Below are 25,764 nucleotides of genomic sequence, written 5' to 3'. Positions count from 1 at the left end.
GTTTCAGAAATAAATAAATAAAACATCAAAGGCAATCTGTTAATATCAGACCACGTTTGCGTAGTCACCAGACTCACCACCATCAAGCATTCCTTACGTTTCAGAAATAAATAAAAAAAACATCAAAGGCAATCTGTTAATATCAGACCACATCTGCGTAGTCACCAGACTCACCACCACCATATTTTTTGTGCGATTAATAGCACACAATTACAATCATTGTCTATTCTTTTTTATTGAAAACTTCTCTACATATGAACATGACGCATAATAAAGAAATACTGGAATTTGGTTAGCGGCTTTAAACACAATATCGTAGTAAGTGACCACTGAACCACTCTCTTTCAACTTTTAAGATTCAATGGTTGCAAGTATCAATACGGAGTATGTGGATTTCAAAGCTTCAATTATTACAGTCATGGAAAATATTATAGAAAATGATAACGGAGATCGATACCCAATTTGCACAAACAGCTTTTGTTGCTTCCGATGAGCAAATCATTCCTCTGGGGACGTACACAGATTCATCTTCCGACATCACTATCTTCTAAAGTCAACAAAGTTTTGTCTTGTCTCATAATCATTTTCTTCTACTCTTTGGATCCAAACACACAATTCATTTTACTTTTGCCACTCATGAGGTATCAATTTCAGTTCGCAAGACAATCATCGTTAACATTAATGCAAATAGATTAAGAGAAATACTCTATATGTTTCAGAAATATGTGTTTTAGAAAGTTTTTGGTGTTTCAAAATGTAAGACATTTTGGTATTTTTGTGTCAAACTTTAAATTTATTGAAACTATTCGACCAATTATATCTAACCGTTTTTATGATTGGTTAATTTATTATATATATAATAAATATATATATTTAAGGTAATATTTGAACCTTTGTATCTGAAATAAAAAGAATAAAAAATTGTTTCATTATTGTGAATAAAAACAGGGGTTATAATGTGAAAGCTTTTGGTCTTGTAGTGTTCAAATCAAACAAGAGAATTGTCTTACCATGATTATCTTTATTAACCCCACCACCCATGCTAATTCAACATATACAAATATGCACTATATCATAATGTAAAAAATCCCATAACTCATCCTGAAAATAATGCCGACTTGCACCAATTATAGCTCATACACCAAAAAGAAATGTTAATATATATATATGGCTCTATCTGAAACGATGATCTATTATTGATTATGTTTGGTTTCTCAGAACATGTTTGATATTCTTTGATAATGATCAATTGATCTTGTTGCAGAGAAGGTAGTGACTAAAAGATGGACATATTTGCTGTTAGTGACAAAGAAGACGCATTACCGATTTGCGCACAAGTGTCCACGAGAAGTGAAACAACTTACCAACACTTCAGGTTTCAATATGGAAGATAAGCTTTTTTTGTTGGAACAAAAGACAAGAGGAGGTTAGTGGATCCCACTCTTTGATGATTGGGTAGGAAACATTTTGTGGGTCCCCACTTGTCTCTTTGTCCCTCCCATTTTGGTTGCTACCCCCAAAAACTCCTGCGGGTCCCCCGCCCCCCCCCCCCCCCCCCCCCTCACCATTCCTATTACTTTTCTACAATAATTCACACTCTCACAAAACTCTCCTATAAACTTTTATAGATCCCATTAGTTTCAACATTCAAGTCCTATTAAGAAGAGATCACAAATACTCTACAAAGTATCAACTCCAAGTATCCTTATTTTAGAATGCAAAATTTAAAAACTTAGATGACACCAAACATGCTCGATCTCTACTATGGCCATACAAGAATAATCTTGACCCCAAAAGACTATACTACTAACAACATGCTGTGTCGTGTCACAGTACCGAAATACCAAAAAAGGAAAGCCACATAACAAGTATGTACTAGGAAAATGGTATGTACATTGGCCTGGTGCAACCTTTTAGTCCCCTAGAAGACAAAGCGGCTGTCTCATGCTAAGCTCAGCTCTCAGCGCTGGAAACTTCTCCAGGTCGTGAGAATCTCCTAGAACTTTCTGTGGAAAACAGAGCATCAAAGGCAAAATATGATTACAAGATAACATAGAAAGTTCATTAAAATGACAGTAATGGTGAGAATGAATGTTTTTACCAAAGCGGCTATGTGAGCTTCCTGCAACATATTGCCGTCCATTTCTAGCCTAGCGACTGGGAACTCTGGTAAGTGCCCAGACTGTTTCTTCCCAAGCAAGTCACCAGGTCCACGCAGAAGAAGATCTATGTTCGCCAAGTAAAACCCATCAGACGATTTCCCCAACATGTTCAACCGTTTTAGGCTATTAGCAGTTGATCCGATTAGTAAGCATTTCGATTTTCTGGTTCCACGGCCAACACGTCCTCGGAGTTGGTGTAACTGAGCGATTCCAAATCTTTCAGCGTTCATGACAACCATCATTGAAGCGTCTGGAACATCAACGCCTATCTCTATCACTTGGGTGGAGAGGAGTATCTGCGTCTCTCCGCTTCTGAATTTTCTTAGAGCCTCTTCTTTGTCGTCACTCTTCATCCTTCCGTGTAAGAGTCCGCAGCTGTAGTTTGGGAACTTTTGGGATATTACTTCGAGATCAGCAGAGGCAGCACGGAGCTGTGGCAGTTGCTCTGATTGTTCAATAACGGGGTACACAAGGTATACTCTCCCTCCAGACTCCAGGTCTTTCAGCATCATCTAACAATTGAAAGATGATAGGTTTAGACACTGTTGAAATTTTAAAATCAAAAGCAAAGTGTTGAATGATTGTTTGTATTACCGAGTAGACTTCCTTGAAGCCAGTCTCATTTCCCTCGAAAATGTGCGTCTCAACTGGTATTCTCCCAAGTGGCATGTCAGTAATCTGAAGAAACAAAGAGTTTTAGTAATTAACAAGTGAGCTTATACTGATGAATTGAATTAAAATGGACAGAGGTCACGTACTTGAGTCAAGGAAATATCTCCGTATAACGCTAAGGCAAGTGATCTCGGGATTGGGGTGGCAGACATTGCAAGAACATGTGGAGCCATGTTGAGATCAGCTTTGGTAGTATCATCAGAGTCAGATGAGCCAGTTTTTGATATAACAGATGCACCGTATAACTGCAGCAGTCACGCAACAATAAACTTATTTGTTTGAGCCGATCATATGATATTTCAACTAGAATTATTCTAAGGCCTGACCTTGCTGTTAAATTTTCCTCTTTGGATTACACCAAACCGTTGTTGCTCGTCAACAATGGCAATACGTAATGCAGAGTACTCTATCTTTTCAGCTATAAGACTGTGAGTTCCAATTATAATCGATATAGCTCCACTTTGAAGATCCTGTTATCAGTTTCCAACTATAAGGTAGGCAAACTTATTGCAATGTATGGTATAAAGCGACTTGTTACCTGACGAATCATTCGTGATTGTTTTGTTGGGGTTGAACCTGTGAGCAACCCAATGGTTGGCTTGGATGACACACCCTCCATTTTCTCAAGCAGATCACGCAACTGTTCGTAGTGTTGAATGGCAAGTAACTCTGTGGGGGCCATGAAAGCTGCCTGCATATAACATGCCAACAGCGAGTCAATGCGGTATCTAAAAAGATTTGATCGTAGAGAGAGTTCGTTTACCAACCTGGTAACCAGATGCTACGACCTCCATACACGCCAAGAAAGCGACTACTGTTTTTCCACATCCAACATCTCCCTAAAGAGGAAGCTGATCTATTAAGAGACCACAAACTATAACCCCAACAAAAAGAAAACAAGTACCTGCAAAAGCCTATTCATTGGAATTGGACGCTTAAGATCCCATATAATTTCTGAGGCAGCACTAAGCTGACTAGGAGTAAGGGAATATGGTAGAGCCTTCACAAAACTCTTGCTGAGTGTTGACCAATCTTCTATATAAACTGAGTTGAGCACTGGGTTTTTGAACTTTTCCAGCAATACATCTTTCTCTAATTTTGTGCCGAGACCTTGAAGCATTTGATATAAGCGTGCCAACTGTATGAAAACAAGATTCAGCCAACGAAATGCTTTTCTCTCTTTTTTTTTTTTTTACTAAGAAAATTTATGATTAAGAATGTTGTTTCTGAGAAGACAATTAGCTGTCTACCTGTAGGTAAAAGAACTCGTCGAATATAAGCCTTTTGCGAGCTAAATCAGCCTCATCTAAATTCTTGGGCTCGTGAATACCGATATAGGCCTACATTTAAGTGAAAATGACAAGCAGTTAAGGTCAATAGATTTGGTTGTGTAAGCTAATGTTCCAACAGAGAAACAAAACTCACATCATGGAGAGAAGGTAGGCCAAAAATTGTAGTGATTTCCTTAGGAAGCGGATCCATATTGGTAGGGAGAATCCGCAGAGCCCTAAGAGACAGAAAGTAGGTGAAGATTTGATAAACAAGATCGAAAGATGTAAAACTTAGTTCTGGGAAGTTCAACTATTTCATAATATGCAAGTCTTGAAACATAAGATAATCATGTGACATGGCATTTCAAAACTATTGTTTCAACTGAACTTAACACCCATCACACACCAGTGAAGTTATGAGAATAGAGAAGAGAAACAAAACCTGGAGATGACATCGCTAAGGAACTTTGGGGATAAGCCTCCTTTTGCCGGGTAAATAGGATATGGTCTCACTTGAGCTGAAAGAGATGACTCGTCTTCATCTCTGAGTACATCAATATTGTATTCCTTCATTTCAAAATGATTCTCCGCACGCAACGCCTTCACCTAGATTTAGACGAGATTATCAACATATTCTTGAATCAGCAACTTGCCAAAAGACTTTCATCCACGTAAATATGATTCTTTAATGGTACTTCATCATGCTAAATCAAGTATACTACGTAAGCAAGGCATACCAAGTTGATACAGAGCCAAGTTTAAGGGAACCAACCTTCCCGCTAACGCATACAAAGTCCCCAGGTCTATGTTTCTCTTGTATACTATTGAGAAACGGTTGCCACGTAAAGCGAGCACCACGAAAAAATCTCTTGAGATGCAGATAAAATGTTTTTCCTACTTTATCATCAGCATTACAACTCAGATTCTCCGGATTTTGGTCTCTTCCTGTGACTTCACAGCTGACAATAACCTCAAGAAATGAAAACGAAGAGCTAGCTCTCACTGCCCTGCACACATTGAATTGCACAGAGTTCATATTTGAATTAAAAAAAAAAGTGTCGATGCAGCTAATCACATAAGGCATACCCAATACATGAAAGCTACTGATGCATAATAGCCAATAAATTACCAACAGACACACAGTGATAACAGAATCTATTTGTTGGCGAAGATCTTTATTGAAAATGGTTAATATGAATTGTAGAATGTTTCAAAAACACCAAAAGTACTCACTTGGAAGACACGATTTTTCCAACAAAAATCAAGTACTGTCCATCCTCAATATCAAGATGGGCGTTCTGCAAATCTACATAGGTTCGAGGAAAATGATGCAATAGTTTCCTCATCTGCATTCAAAGAGTGTTTTTTTTAATAAGCCTTTCCTCAAGAAAAAAGTTTGTTTTTGTTTTCATGCATTTAAATGCCTACCGTGTGAAAGCCACATGTGTCTAGCTGATAGCTCTGCCTCTTACTTAACCCAGGCATAGAACCTATAGTACAACTAAGGAAAAGCTGAGCGGAAGCAGAATCTTCTTCTTCAGGGGTTGTTTCAACTTCAGATGTTGCAGTTTGGACCGTAAAAGAAGAGCCATCAGATATTTCTTCTCTGACATTCATCAGAGGCTCTGGAGAGAAGGAAGATAATGTTCCGGAAAGACTATCCGGATCAAGCCATCCCACAGGCATAGGAGTGGGAAGGAAACTGTTTTCATTTGGCGTCTTGAGAATACTTCTATTTGCTTCTTCTGAAAATTTGTTCCTACTGTATAACTCCACAGGACGAGAATAGCCAAGAGAGATCGCAGGGAACCTCTTACACGCAGACTCAAGCTCTTCCTTAACTTGCTTATCAGACTTCTGATCAAACACATCATCATCATCATACTCCATCAAAGCTGCAACCTGTGTTGTTGTAAGAGTAAGGAGTCACACAACTGTTTTAAAGTTCACATACCAAACTGCATTTTTTTACCTTGCTTATCAACTTGGACTGAGTTTCAAGCCTAGCGTTTGCACACTTCTCAACTTGCTCTAGAAGATTGTCAGGAAAGCTATGCTTGGATCTATAAGTTATCTTCCACACTTTTGAGGAGAAGAAGAGATTACTAAACCTAACCACAAAACCAGTTTCAATTGATCAACAACAGCCACACAAACAAGAAACAATCAGAAGCATCATTACCTCATTTTAGACCAGTTTCCTCTCTGAGCTTGGATTACAATCACACTTCTCAATCTCCTACCCGCAAAACACTGAGAAAAATATTTTCAGAAGAAAACATTAAAAGACTGAAAATTTTAACGAACACGTATGTCCGAAGAGAAGCAGTACCATGCTACAGGGAGGTTGCACTAAGGATAGAGTCACTGCCGCCATTAGATTTTACAACAACATGGCTTTGTCTGAAGAGACCTTTCACTTCGATGTCTGATAAAAAAGGGGTTTCCAAGGCTTCTTGTAGGAAAATCAAAATGAGGAGGATCGAATTGGGGAAAGTGTCTTAAGAGATTTTAAGTTACTGAGCCCGAATCGTGTTTGAAGTTCGAGTCTTGCTGAGAGGTTTGAGAGAAGGATGGACTTGATGAGGTCTATTGTATTTTTACTCTTCAATTAATTTTCACTTATTATCAATATTTATATTTTTTTTAGTTTTTCCGTAAGAGTTTTATTATGGTCTGAACCTTTAAAAAAAATAAAAAATTCTACACTTATAACTGAAAGTAAATTTTTTTAAATTTATTTTTTTGTTTCAAAATGATTGATTTTCTAAAATTTTAAGATACTTTTAGTAGTTAATGTTGAAAAGTTGTATACTTTTAAAAAACATTAATTGAAAATATTTGAATTGATTAAATATTATTGGTTGATATTTATTAAAAAATGTATAGCAAAATAAATAATAAATTCAATTATAAAAAATTAATTGTTTCTTTAATATGCGTAAATAATCTAGAAAATCTTTCTTTCGGAAACGGATGGAGTATTAATTTGAAAGGGTGCTTTTGATAAGATATTCGAAAGGATTTAAAATAATTTGATTTCTAGTAAAATTTTAAGATGTTTTATGTGAATTAGAAAAGTTAAATCTTTGACATTTTTAATTTAGAAACTCCACAATAAGAATTTAAATTCACAATAGTTCTCTTATAAAATGGACTATTTCAAACTATTTTTACTAACTGTATATTTTAAATCTTTGTTTTCACTCAATTTTAAATTCATGTTTAAATAACACTCTACATCTGAAATTGGAAACACCTCCTTTGTCAATATTTCCTTAACACAGTTTGAAATTGTTTATGACTTTTATGTCCAGAAAATTTAAGATGCTATAAACAAAAAAGGGTTGACAAAGAAAAAGCAAGAAGCCAAAAAGTTTTTCAAGAAGAGTTTCAGATAATGTTGGTATCATTTTCAGAAGATCATTCTGCTGCTTCTTTGTAAGTTGTTAACCGACAATCATAAACTTATTAATAGATAAATCGTATATATATATGGTTCTAAAGAGATACAAAATATATATATGAATTCAAGTTCCAAGAGAAACCATTACACACAACATGACCAGATGAACGCAAAGAGGAAGGAGAGATAGAGTTTAAATGGAAAACGCATACAACAACGCAGAACAATCAATGGTTTGCTGCTAAACAACTTGAGGATCATTTTTTTTTCGTGCGACTAAGAGACAGCAGAGGAGACGCCAACACATCTGGAAGCACAGATACTATCACTCCTCACCAGACAAGCTGACCGTTTAACCGGAGTTGCTGCTGCTTTGTCTACTTGTGCTGTCTTCTTTGTTGATAACCCAGTCTCTGTGTTTGGAGTCTGTGGAGGTGTAAACACCACTGAAGACGAAGGCAATTGGGCGTGAACCGAATCACCACCCTCGTCCTCTGATGAGCACACCCGTTCTCTGCAACAAAACCAAAGCAGAGTGGGTTCCTTTGATTCGCTTAAACAGTTTCAACAAGTAGTAACTAACCTTGGAAGTGAAGTGTACTTCCTCTGGATTGGTGGGGAGTTACGTTCCTCCTCATTGTCGTCGTGTTCTTCCAGTCTTGCAAACTCTTGTTTGAACTGGTCAACTCCGCTGGAATGTCAAAACCGATTCACAGGAATCAGACAACCACTAAACAAACCAAGTTTTTATGTGGAAGTTAGGTCAAACCTGGGGTACATAAAATGAGAGTTGATGTTCTCTTCTCCTTGTAGATACTCTTGCAACATCTGTGGATGGTACTCCAAAATCTGTTTCATATCCATAAAGAGAACTAGTAAGTTCAAGTGAATTCCTCAAACTCTAATCCTATTATAGTCTTCAAGCAAGTGTTATGACTTACCTCTCTGTACATGAGCTCCCTCACATCATCCCGAGTCAACTTCCTCCTTTCAAACTCAAACTCTAGCTTCGAGATGGGTTGCCTCGAAGGTTCGTAGTCCACATTTGCCAATCCTTGAAAATACGGATCAGCCAGTGCCTGAAGAAGTAAACAAAGCATCAAGAATCATGAAAATGAAAATGGCTGAAAAAGAAAAACTGAGCTTCAGCTTGTTCTCCTCTTACCTCTTCCGCAGAGGGACGGTCCTTTGGGTCAAAAGCAACTAAACGCTGAAGCAACTTCAGCGCCACAGGATCGATATTGGGGAACTTATGAGTGAAAGGAACAGGATCCTTTCTCCTCATGTTACTCAAATACTTTCTAGCCTTCTCATTCCGAATCTACATTTCCATTACAAACAGACAGCCTCATGACACGCAAAACTTAAAAAAAAACTTGCAAACAAAGCAAGTTTGTCTGGGTGAGAGAAGCCTCTTGTATTGTACTGCGAGTTAGCTTAAACAAAACAAACCCTGGATAGAGTAATCGGTGATGGAGTTCCAAGCAGATCCGTGACGAGTTCAAGCTGGTGCACAACGTTTTTGCCAGGAAACAAGGGCTTCCCAGTTAGCATCTCTGCAAATATGCAGCCAACGCTCCACATGTCAATCGCTGGCGTGTACTGCACACATACATACCCAATTCCATTAGCTCTCACAGATTACGCAAAAGGACGCCTTATATGGAAAACGGAACAAGTACTTACGTTGGAATAGAAGGAACCACAGAGCTCTGGAGCACGGTACCATCTTGTAGCAACATAGTCCTTGCAAAAAACAACATGACAAGACTGGTTACTTAGCATAAGTACTTAAATCATTTGTAGTCAACTGCATATTGACATACATACCTCTCTGTTACAGAACAATACACTAACTAATTATAAAAGCATTCACAAACTCTCTGCATTAAATGAATTGGTAACTTTAGGAGAGATGGATATAGAGATGCATACAGTCCAGAAGACGGCAGAAGGGGAATCAGTGAAGGAGACACGAGCAAGTCCCAAATCACAGATCTTGATTTTGCAATCAGCATTAGCCAGGATGTTCTTAGGCTTCAGATCTCTATGGAACACATGAGCTATACACACAACAAACAAGGAGCCGAAAGACGATAAGAAACAGTGTGATGGACACAAATCACAAGAGCTATCAAGGGGACCAAGAAAACTTACCTGAGTGCATGAATTTTAAGCCACGAAGAAGTTGGTACAAGAAGAATTGATGATGCTGAGGAGTGAGGTCGTCATTTACCTTTAAGACATGGTGAAGATCCGACTCCATCAACTCAAAAACAACATAGATATCTTTGAACTCCTTGCGGCAAGGAGGCAGCATGATATGTTTGATCTCCACGATATCGGGATGTTTGAGAAGCCTGAGCAGCTTGATCTCCCTGAGTATCCTTATAGCGTCAGAGACGTGTTCAAAGACATTGGTCATCTTCTTGATAGCAACTTTGCCACCAGTGTGGGGACATTCGGCAGAGGCAACAACACCATAGCTTCCTTTTCCGACAACTTCTTGGATCTGGTATTGGCTTGCTTCGCCATACTCGGTGAAAAACTCTTTCTCCAACATGATGATTCCTTACTGTTTTAACAAACATTCCCATCATAAACTCAATTAAAATCAGAAAGGATTGTACTTTGTGTTCAAGAATCTAAGAGACAAACACACAGGAGGTTGATTCAGCTCAAATTCAACAAAAAAAAAAAAAAAGGATTGTACTTTCTTTTCAAGAATCTATAATTCAGACATCCACAACTAAGAACCGTAGATCTAAAAAAATAGAAGGAAACATCAAAATTCAAAGAGGAAAGAGCAAAAAGGTCAGACCTTTAGATGAATCTTTGGATCAAAAGAGTAATCCACACGAAGAAGCTGCAAGGAGGAAGATTGATGGATGTCTGCAAATTCAAAGAATGGCCACACGCAATTATTTATATATGAATCGCTTTAAAGACAACCACCAGCTCATTGTAGCTTTTCGTGATTACTCCATTTTAATTTTAACACACACACACCTTTTTAAAATAAATGACAAGATTACCTTTAAAATTATCAATTTTTTTCTAAACGTGTTTTTATTAAAAGGAATAATTTCACAGCAAATGATCAAAGTTAGCTAAAAACTAAAAAAGTGTGAAAACAGAGAATTAAAACGATTTACAAAAGCAAACAAACAAATGGAATAAAAATGCGAGCCATCATACCTTATCTTATCTTTTGATTCCCCAAGTTTCATGGAATGATAATAATTCAAGACATGTGAACGAGCGAGAGAGCGAAGATATGATATTTATATATAAAAGTAATGGAAGGCACGGCCCGTCGCCGATCTGTCTTTTTCATTATTTCTCACCTAACCTTGCAACGACGCCGTTTCTGGAGGATCAAAGTAAGTCCCGAGGAAGTCTCCTTCCCTTGTTCAGCGTTTCCAACTTCTCCCACCATTGTTGACCTGACCATCTTTGAAATGGCGTCGTTTCAAGACGGTGCTTAATACGGAACTAAACGATGTCGTTTGATTGCTATCTCTGGCCTTTAATTTACTCTATGGGGCCGTAATCTTGTGGCCGTAAATTTGCGTTAATTTTGATTTGATTTATTATTTATTGTGATTAGCAAATATTTGGATCAAATTAAATATTAAAAATTAATATTTGTTAAAAATGACACATTAAAAAATTTAGAGTTGGAAATCTGTTTTGCTCTGACTTTTATACAAATAAATGTATATTTACAATTAAATATATAATTTTAAATGTATTATTTTGTGTAATTATTATTTTTACATAAAAATTTAATTTTATTTATATAATTAATTATAAAATATTAAATTAAGAAAAATATAAAATCATTAGAAAACGACAATTTTTTTAAAAAAAATATAAAAAATTATTTTAAAATATGTGGAGCACATAATTTTACTAGTCTTTATTTTTTATGTTATATCTGTAAAAAAATAATTGAAAATAAACAAAATGGATGTGATATTAGTACATATTCATAAATATTTGTAATTTTTTGTAAATTTTATAGCTATATAGTTTCAGATATTTATATTTTTCTGAAACAATCAAATGGAAGAAAAACGTTTTCTCCTGAATACAAACAGTGTATCTAGGTATATGGAGTAGTTTCATTAAATATAGTATTATGAATCAGAGCCGGCAGAAAACAAAAGATTAAAATTATAACTATTAATAATTTAAGCCAAATATTTTTAATCAAAAAGTATAGAAAACAATCTATAAATTTAACTGAGACTGTAGAACTAAAAAAACTTTAAACTACTAACAAAAAATCTTTATTTTAGAAAACTGAAATTTATCGGTTGTGAATCTTGTGATGGGATCAAATGATTTTTCCTGGATCAGACAATATACTAAAGTCGGATATTCATCACCAAATGCTCAATTCCTTGTTTATTATGATATGTCTGACTCAGACCTAAACTTTTAGGGATTCTTTTCACTAAAAAACTTTTATAAAAAATTATTGGAATTGAATTAGACATATATTATATTTTCTTTAGTGATGTGAAAGTTGGATTGTTTATTTACTCTAGCGCTATTGAACCCAGGTCCAACCATCGGTCTTTTTTCACTATAATAATTTTATCATATTTAAGAGTTTAAGATACCCTTATACGGTATATTGTTAGGATCTTTTCAAACCTACGCATTTTTAAAAGATCAAACTAATACACATTAAAAAAATAACTTTTCTGAGCCCCATAAAACTTATAGAATGTTGCTCACTGGTGACTTGGTCTACTCTGTTAATATTTTCATTACGCCGTATATATGGAGCTTATTTGTTTTGTACCCAAAAGTCAGTATTCATAATCATAACCAATAATAAGTGGCAAGCTTTCATAATCATTCAAATTATTTAATCTTAGAAAATGAAAGCACCCTTGCTACGTCATAAGATCTTGTTACAAAATCAAGTTACATAAACCAGCTGACCTGAGCTGAAGTGACAACTTACAAAAAAAAACAGCTGTTGTTTTTCTTTTTTGGTCAACAAACAGGTGTTGTTAAAACTTCCCAATTTGACGGAAGAGAATATACGGGACATGACAAGGACATAAATCATATGTACTACACTCATAATATAATTTTTTACAAAATTAATAGTTATTGAGACGAGTTTTCAAGCATTTGTCCGGATAACTCATAATTAAGTTATGGGACTCAAACCATTGGCCGATGAAATTCAGATACAATCGGAAACTAGATTTTGACCCGCGCTTAGAAAGCGCGGGTTTGTTTGTTTTTTATTTATTAATCGAAAACTGATTTGCAAATTACCATTATTTTTGTGTCAAACCATAACAATTGAGTTTATAGAGTTTTATCATTTTTTTTCTCTTCAAAATATGGTATTTTTTTGAAATATGGTAGTTGTTCTATGATAATGTTTGAGTTTTAAGATTTGTTTTTATATCTGACTTAGATTCATGGTTGGACCTATAGACCCGATACATTGTATATAATCCAGTTCGGATTTAATGAAAAATTTGTTAATTAAAAATCTGATATAACCAGGTAAAAATCCAAAAACTCACTATTAACCTGCAATCTGATACCATTGATCCGATTACAAAATATCTAATAGTAATTTTTTTAAAAATTGATTAAATTACTCATATATTTATTAATATTACATAAATTAGTGATTCCTTAGAATTTGATAAAATTTTATTATGTTATCCAAATAAAAAATGATAATACAAAAAACTTATTGATATGACAATATTAGTTTATTTTTGTCATTAATAACCTATTATAAGTTTGTGTTTTTATTTTAGATTTAAAAATTAATTTTAATATAGTTTTAAAAATTTTCTTGAACACTCGTAATTGCCATATCAATATTATGTATAAAATGACATTATAAATGGAAAAATGATATTCAAATATGTATATGATATATGGTGTAGGATATAGGATTTTGGTTTGTATTGAAAAATGTATATTTAAGAAAATGATATTTTCATGTTTGCTAATTTATTTATAGTTCGTAATATATTTATACATATATTATATTTAAAGTTAGTATATCTTTTAAATATATATAGGCCCATTATTTATAGATCTATTTAGGTGTATATGTAGGCCCAAAACCAAAAGACTTAAATGCCACTAATGAATTTTATTCATTCTTTGTAAAAATAAGGGTATTTTTGAGAAAGTGTAATTTTTATTAAATGAATGATCCTCTTTTAATGGTGTTGATGATGCCGTTGATTTTCAAAGGTAACGCTTTTTTTGGTTTGTAAAAGGGATAAAGGATAATGTAATCTGTCAGCCTTTGGGTAAGTTTTATTTGGACTGAATAACGTAATCTCTTCTACTTCATTTACAGACTATTGCTGACAAAACGACTGTCAAAGAACAAAACTGCTTGTATTTCACCTGGATGCAGCTTTAAGGAAGTTAATCTAAAGCATTCACGTTTACTCTGTTAGTTTACATTTTTATGATATAAAAGCAGCAAGTTTCTCGCAAGGCCCCTTCGAATTTTTCTCTCATTATACAAACGCAAAAAGCTACGGTGGAAAACAAACAACAATTAAAAAATAATCAAAAGAGCATATGTTGATTTCAAGCCATTCGTATGTATCGTCTCGTGGGGTCACTTAGAGGCTATATTCTTTACCTATGATCCCATTTACCATCAAGAAATAATACAAAACCACTACTAGCAACACGAACAACAAAAACACCACCAGCCAGTTTATTCCATCTGCAATTTCATTAACAAACACACAGTTTTAGTTTTGATTGGTAATCCAGGACAAAGTCTAGCAAATCATGACTGGTTAGTATTGTTTTGGTTAAGTTTGGGTAAGGTAATAAGATGGAGAGATAAGAAGAGAAATGGCAGGATATACGTACTTGTTTCAGGCTTTTGTTCAATAACGGTTAGCTTTGCTCTTGAGTCAAAAGATACTGACACTAAGCACCTGCAAAACCAAAACCCAAATAAAAACTTCTTGAATGTGAGTTTCCCATCATTCTTCCACAATTTTATCTATTTGTTTGCTTAGAATTTTAAGCATTATCATTAAATCGGTAGTAGCTATACAGTGAAAGCTAGATACTTAATGAGTAGAGAATAAAACCTTGAATCAGGGGAGAAAGTAAGTGCGGTGACCAAACCGAGATGAGCTTTCTTAACGAATTGATGAGTCTTCATTTTTGTTGAACTAATTATCAAAACATCTCCTTCAAGGGTTCCGCTGCATTAAGAAAAATAGTATGACAACCAATATTAGAGTTAGTATTACTTTATCAGTTTGGTCCCAAGAATGCGAAAAAGAAAACTTACAATGCAAGAAATTTTCCATCAGGTGAGACATTAAAGGCCGTAATAGAGTAGTTTTTCAAAAGCTTTGATTGTTTTCTTTTCCATGATGTTGTATCCCATGTTATAATACTCCCACCACGTTCTACTCAGACCAGATTCATTATGATCGTGACAAAGGGAACTAAAATCATATATTATATCTTGCGCTGTCAAAATGTAAGTTTACCAGTCTTTGCAGCAATATAAAGAACTTCATCGCCTGAATTGTCAACGGAGAATCTGCAGGAGGCAAACATCTCGTCCTGCAACTCATCAGAGTATAATACAAGAATGTTACAACTTTGTGTACAAAGTTAAAAGAGCAAAAAAAGAAAAAACCCACTGACCTTCTCTTTTGATAGACTAGCAACGGCAGTAGAAGCATTTACGTCCCAAACCCGACAAAGTGGACCTCCAAGAGATACAAGAAACTTACCACTTTCGCTGCAAATCCCAAAAACCATCACTATCAGACAATTTGTTTTACAATCATTGTTTGTTCGGAGATGAATCATTTCTCATGAATAGAATGAACCACTTTCTGAAGAAGGCAAAGTTTCCTCATTGGATAAGAGAAAGAAAGCTCACCTGAAAGTAAGGTTTTTAACTTCTCCATGTGCCTTGGATTCATTAAGTATCGTTATCATACTAGGCCATTCAAAAATCCTCAAAGTTCCATCCTGTACTGCCATCAAAACAAAAAAATTGCATAAGAACCACCAAAACTCCATTCTCTGTTGTTCAAGAGAGACTGAATCTACCAATACCTCCCCACCAGTAGCAAGCAAAGACCCCTCCTGATTAAACTCCAGAGCTAACTGTTGTCCAACATCTTCTAACTCGTTAATCACTTCCTCCAACTCTTCACCCTCCCTTGGCCTCATAATGTTCTCCCAATCAAACCGTCTGCGTATCAACAAGTAACTATCACACATAACATTCAAACTCACATTCTAAATTACAAAACCTAAAGAAGATATTCGATTACAAAATCACATACTTGCAACTCTCTGGCAATGCGCAGATAAGACCACCTTCCCGAGGATGAACAGCCATTCTATAAGGAAGACCACTGACCACAACCCTACCCACCTGAAAATTCAAAAATCAAATAATCAAATCCTGATTAGTGTGAACAGAGAAACGTTCACGCTTACAGGTTGTTCCAAGAGAGAATTGGTTTCGAGATCAACACGACAGATTACGATGACGTTAGGAATCCCGCTTCGCCCCTCTCCGCCTCCGCCGGCCAACGCGATGCAGCTCCGGGAGGCCGACGACGGCTCGATGCCATCTTCGGAATTCTCCTTATCGATTTTTGATCTAACGGTATCTTCCGCGATCCAGTCCGCGGCGTATATCGGAAAGCCGTAACTCTGCGTATTCGCCATTGCTCCTCTCCTCCTTCGAGTGCGAGCTTAATATGCGAAGTCTCCCTTCTCTGATTCGTGGAGACACGTCACACATAAAGAAAACAGTTTCCTACGGACTATTTCGGCGAAAACAGTCGTCGGATATAGTTCGTCGGAAATAAAAATTTTATGGGAATTTTGTCGAAATTTCTGACGAAATTCAAAGGACAGAATTCTGACGGACAGATTTCCAACGAAATTATGATGAATAGTTTTCCAATGCAATTCCAACGAACTTATTTCCGATGGATTTATTTCTGATGAAATTTCCGACGGACTTTATAAATTATTTAAAAAAAATAAAACAGATTTTATTTAAATGTTTTATAATAAATATTTTTAATTCATTAAATATATATAAATTTTAAAAATATAAAAACGTTTTTGTAATATAATTATTTTTAAAAATCATTTATAATAAATATTTTTAATTCTTTATATATATATAATAAAATTAGAAAAACATTTTTGTAGTATAATTGTTTTTTAATTCCTTTATAATAAATGTTTTTATAAATTTTTAAAAACATAAAGCGGTTTATAAATTGAAAATATTTTAAAACAAAGAGAAAACGTTTTTTAAAAAATTTTAAAAACTTTTTGTAATTGAAACCTTTTTGTAATAACTGAAAAACGTTTTAATTAAATCTAAAAAAACACAAAAATATTTTATATATTGAAAAGGTTTTTAAAAAGGTGAAAAAGGTTTTGATAAATTTTAGAAACCAGAAAACGTTTTATAAATTATATAACAAACTTTAAAAAAAAAAATATATCAACTTGACCTGAATCTTTTCGGATGAGAAGATTTCATCTGAAATTTATTTTCACGATCCATATCTGAAAAGAAGAAGAAAAAAAGTGAATCGTTAATTAAATTTGGTGAGAGTTCGTATTTAGCTTTTTAAAGCACTCAGAATTTTGAATTTCAATTTCTTTTTTTTTTGAATTATACAGAGGTATCCTAGCCCCACAGAAGTGATCCAGACTAGTCACGTGTTGCCACGTGTCGGTCCTCTGTCCCTGGCGATGCCAAAATGTTAATTCTCCAATGACCGGAATTCGAACCCAGGTGGCGGTACTACAGTTGTAAGCCTTTTATTGTAAGCCTTTTACCACTAGAGTTAGAAGTCACGATTTTTGAATTTCAATTTCAGCTAAATGAAAGATACTTAATCGCTAATAACCAATGATCATCAAAATTAAACTTGATGAGTTTAAAGAAAATATGATTTTGTAAAACAATAAATTGAGAAAATTTTGATGAAAGTAAAGAAGAAATAAAATATAATGGAGTTGTGTGTGTGACGAACGAGAGAAGAAGAAACAGAAAATCGATTCAAAGAATTAAAAGCATCAATTTTGGTTGTTCATAGTAATTGGCAAAATTAATGGTGAAGGTATTTATCTAAATAGTTAAAAGGTGTTAAATTTATTTGAGACATTATTTTGGTTTTTCTTGAAAACTGCTTTTGACAAAATGAGATATTATTGAATATCATGATATGTTAGAGATGATATTGGTTGAAAATGGCAAAATATAGTGACGTTAAAAAATTATTAGTCTTTTGTTTGACAAAAAAAAGATTAATTTTTTTCCAGGTTAACCAAATGCAACTAAGAACAATATATCATGATGTTCTTAAACACAAGATTCATTTCCTTAACAATATAAATTATTTTCTTACAGTCATAGATTCCTTTTATTGTGAGTTACTTAACTAAAGATATATTCTAATGATATTATCCCATTATTTTTTTAAAAAATGTTATTTGAGATATTTGTGCCCATATTTGTTTGTGTTGAAAATAGATAAAATGATATCTAATCTATTAAAACAGGAGTACAAATAGTAAATGATCCTTAGTTTTCCTCAATATTTACAATTGAATGCCACTGAATCACTGCTCATAATTATTAATCATTTCTACTTTTTATCACGCCTTTCTTTTACCTACCATATCTTGGAACCATAAATCACGGCTTCTTTTACCTGCCATATCTTCAAATATAAACGAGAAACTTATGTGAACAATTCTTAAATAATATATGTGAAGGATCTTTAAAATATTTGAATATCCGGCTCTGCGACGATTAAGATGTGAAACTATCTCAAACCTAACAACGATGAAGATTCAAAGGGTTACTGGGTTTCTCTATGATTTTTCAGTCATATTAGTCTGTATTAAATGGAGGAAAGAATCACATGTTATAGCGACCAAGATTGGAGGTTTTTTTTTGGATCTCAATCAGTGGAGAATATGCAATTCTTAGCTCGGAGGTTTCAGATCTTCCTTATTTTCGATGAGATGAGGTAAAGGTTTTGGTAGAATTTTTACTGCATAGATGAGATTGTATGTCGTTTCAAAAGAACATGATTTGTATACGGCTGAATATGGAAACATGGGCTTACTCTGTTGTCTGTTCTGATTTTTTTTAGAAGAGGCAGCTCTGCTCCTTTGTTTTTCACTTTTATGTATATCGTAATTGGGTGGAACATGTTTTTCAATGGGTTCATCAGCTGATAATCCCGGAAGCAAATTTTAGGCATATTTTTTTTCACTGATCTGAAGGTGGATATTGGCAGAGAAAAGTTGTGAACCTACGGGAGAAGATGAAAGAAGTCACATATTTTGACTTTGTGTTCAACAGAAAAAAGCACAAAAAAACAAATAATTAGTAAGGTTGAAAAAAACATGTGTACATTGATATTTCCCATATTCTTTTGTGGTCTTTCTCCATTAATATCATAATAAATAATATTTTCTTTGTAATATATTATGGCACATATAAATAACCAAACTATGTTTACTTTTTTCTTGCGACAATTATATAATCCCAAAATGTAAATTAGCCTTGGACACATTTATCTCAAACTGAAGAATAGAATCTAACCAAAAAAATAAGATTCGGTTCGGATTTGGATCTTATTAATTATATTACTGAATTTTATATTTCTAAGTTTTATATTTAACTTTAAATCTAAATATTAATAGTTTAATTTCACAAAAACCGAACCTGAACTGAAACCGAACCAGAATCTAAATATATTTAAAACTCTAATATTCAATTTCATAAGTTTTACATTCAATTCTAAATCAAAATATTAATAGTTTAATTTCACAAAACTCACAAGTATACTTAAAACTCTAATATTTTATGCTTTAATGTTTACTGTACCAATTAAATTGAATAAAACACAATAAATATAAAACACGGTCTTATAGTTTATAAATGAACCTTAAACCGTTGAACAAGAATATGTCAAAACTCCATAAAGTATGAATCTGTAACAAGAACACACACAATTATGTTTGTGTAAATCATTTAAAAGTGAAAACATATATTATAAAGAACAAACACCCGCGCGGGCGCGCGGGTCAAAGGCTAGTTCTTCTTAAATGACTTGATATGTTATTAGGATAAAAATAGCAAAATAAGGTAAGGTGAAAATTTGTAAATCTTCTATTTGACCAGAAATTTGGGTCATTTTTCCAATTCACCCTTCAATTAATAACAATATATCATAATGCAATTCCTAAAAAAAAAAAAAAAATATATATATATATATATATATCATAATGCAATTAAAAACAATATATCATAATCTTCTTAAACCCAAGATTCATTTTCTTACCAATATAATTATAATGATATTATTTTTGTGAGAGACTAAGAATGAGATATTGTTTTATATAATACCTAGCCAAAACCATTATTGTAACTATTGTTTATTATATTAAAGATCATTACAAAATAAATAAATAAATAGGTAACTCCTTATATATAAATACGTATAGAATTTTATATTTACTAAACAAAGAGTAATAGTTTTTTTTTTAAATATGAAACACTAATAATCAATCAACCCCCCCCCCCCCCCCCCCCCCCCAAAAAAATAAGTGGACATAATCAAATACATAAATCTGGATAACACATATGTAATACACTAATACATACATGTATATATATTCACATCTCACCTATTGGGATCTCATATTGGCAGATAAACGTGTCCATAATGGCTTCACTTGGGTTGATCCTCTTTCTTTCCTCGGTTCTTCTCATGAGCCTTTGTCAGCTTCCTACAGCTACTGAGGATGATAGAAAGGCAAGTCATTGCTGTTATATATATGTCTCGTTACCATATCTAACCATCTATGTTTGCCTTTGTTTTAGTGTATTCATCGTCATAGCATTTTGTTTTTGACGCATGCAGGTGTATATTGCTTACATGGGAGCTCTTCCTGAAAAAGCTTCTTACTCTCCTATGTCTCACCATCAGAATATCCTTCAAGAAGTTATCGAATTAAGGTATTAAGACATATGACTCAAACCTCTCTCAGCTTTGTTTCTTGTTGCTTACGTCATCGTCTCTCACTGGTTTTATCTTTTTGTTCCGATCGAAGTTCCGTAGAAGATTGTTTGGTCAGAAGCTATGGAAGAAGTTTCAACGGTTTTGCAGCCAAACTCACTGAATCTGAGAGAGACAAGCTTGCTGGTGAGATATATAAACTAGTATAACTAAAAAGATTAGGTAACTCATAGTTTTAAATGCTGATGGTTTTATGTGCAATGTGAAGGCATGGAAGGTGTGGTTTCGGTTTTCCCAGACACCCTTTATAAGCCTCTTACGACAAGATCTTACGAGTTCATGGGACTTGGTGACAAGAGCAAGCGTGTCCCTAACATCGAGACTGATATAATAGTTGGTGTAATTGACCACGGAATCTGGCCTGAATCCAAGAGCTTTTCAGACGAAGGCATTGGCCCAATACCGAAAAAATGGAAAGGAGTTTGTGCTGGAGGAACTAATTTCACATGCAACACGTAAAGAGTTAACAATTTTCAATTTGTACGATTAAAACATATGGAAGTTAACTAAACCTAATCTATAAATTGTACAGGAAAGTGATTGGAGCACGATATTATGTGCAAGACTCAGCAAGGGACAACGATTCACACGGGTCACACACGGCTTCAACTGCCGCCGGAAACATAGTAGAAGGAGTGAGTATGAACGGGTTAGCCAAAGGAACTGCCAGAGGAGGTGTGCCTTTAGGTAGAATAGCTATTTACCGAGTTTGTGAGCCAGTAGGTTGCAATGGCGCATCAGTGTTAGCTGCATTTGACGATGCTATTGCGGATGGGGTAGATGTTATAACCATTTCCCTTGGAGGTGTGGTTCTCGATCTCTATGTTGATCCTATCGCTATTGGATCATTTCATGCAATGACCAGAGGGATTGTTACCACAGCTGCTTTTGGGAACGCTGGCCCTAATCTTCAAACTGGACAAAACGTTGCACCCTGGATCATATCCGTGGCTGCCGGTTACACTGATCGAAAATTTGTTACTACTGTTGTTAACGGAGATGCCAAAGCCTTCCCTGTAAGAAGTTTTTATTTAACTTGTTTTGTTTTAGTTAATCTGTGAGGAGTATAATTGTTGTCACCAGTCAGTCTTTTGATTTAAGTAATTAACCATACAGGGAAAATGGATCAATGAATTTGACTTAGAGGGACAAATGTATCCTTTGGCGTACGGGAAAACTGCTTCAAATAGCTGTACAGAGGAGCAAGCAAGGTAATTAACTTGTGTCCACGGCTTGAGCCCTAACTTGTCGCTCAAGAATATTCCTAGTGACCTAGCTCGTGGTGTAAGAAACATATGAAAACGTCACGCTGTGAATATAACTTGATCTTCTTATATTGTATTTCTAGGTTATGCGCTAGTGGTTGCCTGAACACGGTGCAGGGAAAGATCGTTGTGTGCGATACCTTGAACAATGTTACGGAATCTAGAGAAGCGGGTGCAGTTGGAACCATCCTTTATGATTTTCACATTCCTGCTCCTGATCCAATTCCGCTCGCAGTCTTAGATTATTCCAATTTCAATGCATTCACATCTTACGTGCTCACCTCACCGTAAGAAATTCTTTCCATATAGTTAAAACGTTATTTGGTTTAGATTCGTTAACCACATTTTTTTGGTTTAAATGTTACGGAATCTAGAGATCCTCGAGGAACTATATTGAGGAGTAAGACAGTTAAGGACAACGATGCTCCGTTCGTTGCTTCCTTCTCTTCTCGGGGTCCAAACACTCTCTTTAGCGATATCATGAAGGTACGTACCACTCCTAACTAATAATATTCGCATAATTGGGAGAAATTAATGATCGAAGTCTTGACATTAAAAGGTTTATATATAATATACATGCAGCCTGATATTACGGCTCCAGGGGTGAATATATTGGCAGCATATTCACCGATGTCTCCAACCGCAGTTCCTGGACAAAGCATGGATTACTATTTCATGTCCGGAACATCTATGGCTTGCCCTCATGTCGGAGGTGTAGCGGCTTACATCAAAACATTCCATCCTGATTGGTCTCCTTCTGCTGTCAAATCTGCTATCATGACTACTGGTAATTATCAAATATCAAACCAATATATTTATTTCCCTCAAGAAAGAAAGAACGTATAGTGATGTGAGCCTTTTAATTTTGTTTTGTTGTAGCTTGGCCAATGAACGCATCGAAAAATGCAGAAGCTGAGTTTGCATACGGATCTGGACATGTTAACCCTACAGCGGCAGTTAATCCAGGGCTTGTTTATGAAATATCCAAAGAGGATTACTTAAACATGCTCTGCTCTTTGGACTACTCAGCCGATGGCATTAGTATTCTCGCCGGTGGAGACTTTACTTGTTCCGAGGAATCAAAGGTCACCGTGAGAGATCTCAACTACCCTTCAATGACAGCCCTATATCCATCTGGGTCAACTGAAGGTGTCATATTTACAAGAACGGTCACAAATGTTGGGAAAGACGGATCCACTTACAAGGCAAAATTGTCTGGGGATCCTAAACTCAACATCATCGTTGATCCAGAAACGCTCTCTTTCGACTCATCAGGGGAGAAGAAATCTTTCAACGTTACAATCCCTTACAACGGTCTTGGGCATCTTGATAGTTATGGTCATATGTCTGCGTCTCTGGTTTGGTCGGACGGATCACACAATGTAAGAAGTCCTATCGTAGTGTATTCTATTACGCTTTGACCCAAAACCCAGCAATATATAAAATCATGGGTTATATTGTGTTTCAATTAAACATATGTTACATTGTGTGCTCATTATATTGTGTTTCAATAAAAGCATGTGTTTTCATTTTAAGTCGATGTTAGAACTCACAGGTTATTTGAGTTAAAACTCAGGTTCTTTCAGTAATCAAGAACGGATTCTGTATGTGACAGTTAATGAAATCAATCTGACGGAAACACTAATTATCCTTTCTTGAACTATCACCAGTTAACTTGCTAACTTCAGTAACTCCTTACTTGAACCTGCCCTTTTTATTACAATTATGAAACACGCTATTCACAAGAAGATTACTGGGATGCAGCTTTTCGCGTTGTGAGCTGCCTTAAAAACAGTCATAGTCCATGCATACTTCTTTGCGTCAACACAGAGTTAACACTTTCAGCTTGGTGTGATGCGGACTGGGCCTCATGTCCGATTACTCATCAATCACTCACACGATGGTTTATCCAGGTTCTCCCTGTATCTTGGAAGACAAAGAAATATGATGTCATTTCTCGCTCGTCTACCGAGGCAGAATACCGTGAAATGGCTGACACATTAAGCGAATTGTTGTGGTTTCGAGAGATACTTCCAGAAATGGGTATTATATGCAATGCGCCGATAGTGCTAAACTCAGACAGCTTTTCAGCTATCAACCTGGCAGCGAACCCAATTCATCACGTTCGTACCAACGATTGTCATTTCATTCGTGACTGAAATCATTCGAGGTACAAATACTACAAAACATGTATCGACTAAATCTTAACTTGCAAACATCATGACAAAAGCTATGGGTCGTCGTGAGTTTGAGGCGTTTCTACTAAAGCTGGATATTTGCAACTTCCACACTCCACCTTGAAGGAGGATATTGGGCCGTCTTAGGCCAATAAATGTATTGTGTAACCCAGATTGTATAAGGGGATTTAGGTTAAAGTACATACTTGTATTGTATATATGGCGCTTGTCTCCGTTACTTGAGAAATAAGAAGGATATTTACATACTGCTGAAACTTCTCGACAGGATTTGGGTTATTTCAGCTTATTCCGTTCTATAGAGCTTACATGGATATATAGACAAAATAACTGTTACTAACAAAGAAATGAAAATATAACATGAATAATTCAAACTCATTTTAAATTTTTATTTCCACCCAATAATTCAAACTTATTCATTTTATAATAGAATTTTTTTCCAAAATTATATTAAAATTTATGATTTTTTTATGATCTATAAATAGATACTACTCTCATTTCATTTGGATACATAAAAAAACATATTTTTCATTATAATCAACTATTTTAATTGTTTTAAGTAATATTAATTTTAGTATTATTTTAAAAAATAAGATAGGTATATAAATAAAATAAAAATTATTAAAAGTCATGTTATTTTAGTTTTTAATTTAATTACAATTACATTATTAATTTTTAATTATTATATTATAAATGATAAATATATGAATTAACTGTAGCAAACTGAACTGTGGTTTTATTTTTTTCCGTTTTCCCACTTGTTAAAGGAGTATTCTGATATTAATAATGAGATCCATAAAAAATGTTAAAACAAGGAAAATAAAAATGAAAAAAAATAGACGAGATCCACCTAAAACTTTATCGTTGGAGAAAAAAAGATACATATGGATCAACCTATAATTAGTGTTAGCTGGAAAATGAAAATTAATTTACTCAATATTCACCTCTACTAATTAAATCAATAAGTATAAACAATACAAAACTATTAAATTCACTCCGTCTAATTAAAACGATGAGTACAAAAACTTACAGTTAAACATGTATAATATGCTCATATAAAAATATAATCTAATATAACTTACGGTTATTTGTTTCATCGTATCTCGGTTTCTCCCTTAAATAAAATAGTCGGAAGAGTTCCAGAAAATATCAAGAAACCTTAAAAAAGACTTTACTTTATGTTATTTTTTGGGAAACAGTTATAAAATCATATTTAATAAATGCAAACTTATTTTTTATCCACGAAATCCATCTTTATAGAACGCTTTTGTATTTTTCAGTATGCATTAAAAATTCCAATATATTTTTAACTTTATAGGTTACATTTAATAAAAATTACCCAAATGAATATAAATACATCTTTCTATATCATGTCCAACATATAAGTATATCTTAAATACATAAAAAATCAACAAAATTGTAAATAGATTAGATTATCTTATATAAAAATATATAATCTTATAGCTAACAAAATTTGACCAAAATTTTTAAAAGAAACAAATCCCGTGCTTTCAAAGTGCGGGTAAAATCTAGTAATCTTCTTAAAACACAAGATTCATTTCCTTACCAGTATAAATTATAATGATAGTATTATCTTGCAAAAGGCTAAGAATGAGATATTGTTTTATATAATACCTAGCCAAAACCATTCTATGTAACT

General features: G+C 34.3%; 4 protein-coding genes across 7 annotated transcripts; 1 reads left to right on the top strand and 3 right to left on the bottom strand.

Annotated features, from left to right (window-relative positions):
• Positions 1-1,634: 1,634 nt before the first annotated feature.
• LOC103827589 (ATP-dependent DNA helicase homolog RECG, chloroplastic) lies at positions 1,635-6,728 on the bottom strand. Its single transcript, XM_009103103.3, has 17 exons — positions 6,438-6,728; positions 6,288-6,358; positions 6,078-6,216; positions 5,534-6,007; positions 5,339-5,451; positions 4,878-5,112; positions 4,548-4,711; positions 4,260-4,341; positions 4,085-4,174; positions 3,739-3,972; positions 3,602-3,673; positions 3,373-3,525; positions 3,161-3,304; positions 2,921-3,079; positions 2,757-2,840; positions 2,102-2,674; positions 1,635-2,006 (listed from the first exon to the last, which is right to left on the bottom strand). The coding sequence occupies exons 1-17, from the start codon at positions 6,480-6,482 to the stop codon at positions 1,914-1,916; spliced, it is 2,925 nt and encodes a 974-aa protein (XP_009101351.1). The 5' UTR covers positions 6,483-6,728; the 3' UTR covers positions 1,635-1,913.
• Positions 6,729-7,568: 840 nt separating this feature from the next.
• Positions 7,569-10,969, bottom strand: LOC103827588 (mitogen-activated protein kinase 17). 2 transcript variants are annotated; one of them, XM_009103102.3, is made up of 11 exons: positions 10,710-10,969; positions 10,333-10,403; positions 9,669-10,086; positions 9,447-9,574; positions 9,198-9,257; positions 8,964-9,113; positions 8,677-8,832; positions 8,453-8,590; positions 8,281-8,360; positions 8,095-8,202; positions 7,569-8,025 (listed from the first exon to the last, which is right to left on the bottom strand). In XM_009103102.3, exons 3-11 carry the CDS (start codon positions 10,072-10,074, stop codon positions 7,788-7,790), a joined length of 1,464 nt encoding a protein of 487 aa, XP_009101350.1. In that variant the 5' UTR covers positions 10,075-10,086; positions 10,333-10,403; positions 10,710-10,969; the 3' UTR covers positions 7,569-7,787. The 2 variants fall into 2 exon arrangements, with proteins under 2 accessions (XP_009101350.1, XP_033128784.1); XM_033272893.1 differs by lacking the exon at positions 10,710-10,969 and adding an exon at positions 10,547-10,570.
• Positions 10,970-13,894: 2,925 nt separating this feature from the next.
• Positions 13,895-16,511, bottom strand: LOC103827587 (SEC12-like protein 2). Of its 2 annotated transcripts, none has more exons than XM_009103100.3 (10): positions 16,014-16,511; positions 15,857-15,948; positions 15,624-15,780; positions 15,445-15,536; positions 15,204-15,300; positions 15,044-15,119; positions 14,839-14,959; positions 14,633-14,749; positions 14,406-14,473; positions 13,895-14,253 (listed from the first exon to the last, which is right to left on the bottom strand). In XM_009103100.3, exons 1-10 carry the CDS (start codon positions 16,245-16,247, stop codon positions 14,147-14,149), a joined length of 1,161 nt encoding a protein of 386 aa, XP_009101348.1. In that variant the 5' UTR covers positions 16,248-16,511; the 3' UTR covers positions 13,895-14,146. The 2 variants fall into 2 exon arrangements, with proteins under 2 accessions (XP_009101348.1, XP_009101349.1); XM_009103101.3 differs by having other exon boundaries at positions 15,624-15,762; positions 16,014-16,505.
• A 3,747-nt stretch (positions 16,512-20,258) lies between these two features.
• LOC103827585 (subtilisin-like protease SBT4.2) lies at positions 20,259-23,444 on the top strand. Of its 2 annotated transcripts, XM_018659534.2 has the most exons (11): positions 20,259-20,380; positions 20,489-20,583; positions 20,679-20,770; positions 20,853-21,099; positions 21,177-21,448; positions 21,527-21,660; positions 21,761-21,855; positions 21,993-22,196; positions 22,284-22,395; positions 22,492-22,696; positions 22,789-23,444. In XM_018659534.2, the coding sequence occupies exons 1-11, from the start codon at positions 20,291-20,293 to the stop codon at positions 23,328-23,330; spliced, it is 2,088 nt and encodes a 695-aa protein (XP_018515050.2). In that variant the 5' UTR covers positions 20,259-20,290; the 3' UTR covers positions 23,331-23,444. The 2 variants fall into 2 exon arrangements, with proteins under 2 accessions (XP_018515050.2, XP_009101347.2); XM_009103099.2 differs by having other exon boundaries at positions 21,177-21,660.
• Positions 23,445-25,764: the final 2,320 nt, after the last annotated feature.

This window comes from Brassica rapa, chromosome A06 (assembly GCF_000309985.2).
Source record: "Brassica rapa cultivar Chiifu-401-42 chromosome A06, CAAS_Brap_v3.01, whole genome shotgun sequence".
In the NCBI taxonomy this organism is placed as follows: domain Eukaryota; kingdom Viridiplantae; phylum Streptophyta; class Magnoliopsida; order Brassicales; family Brassicaceae; genus Brassica; species Brassica rapa.
The sequence above is the reverse complement of the archived record's forward strand: the minus strand, read 5'-3'. Positions and strand labels throughout refer to the sequence as shown.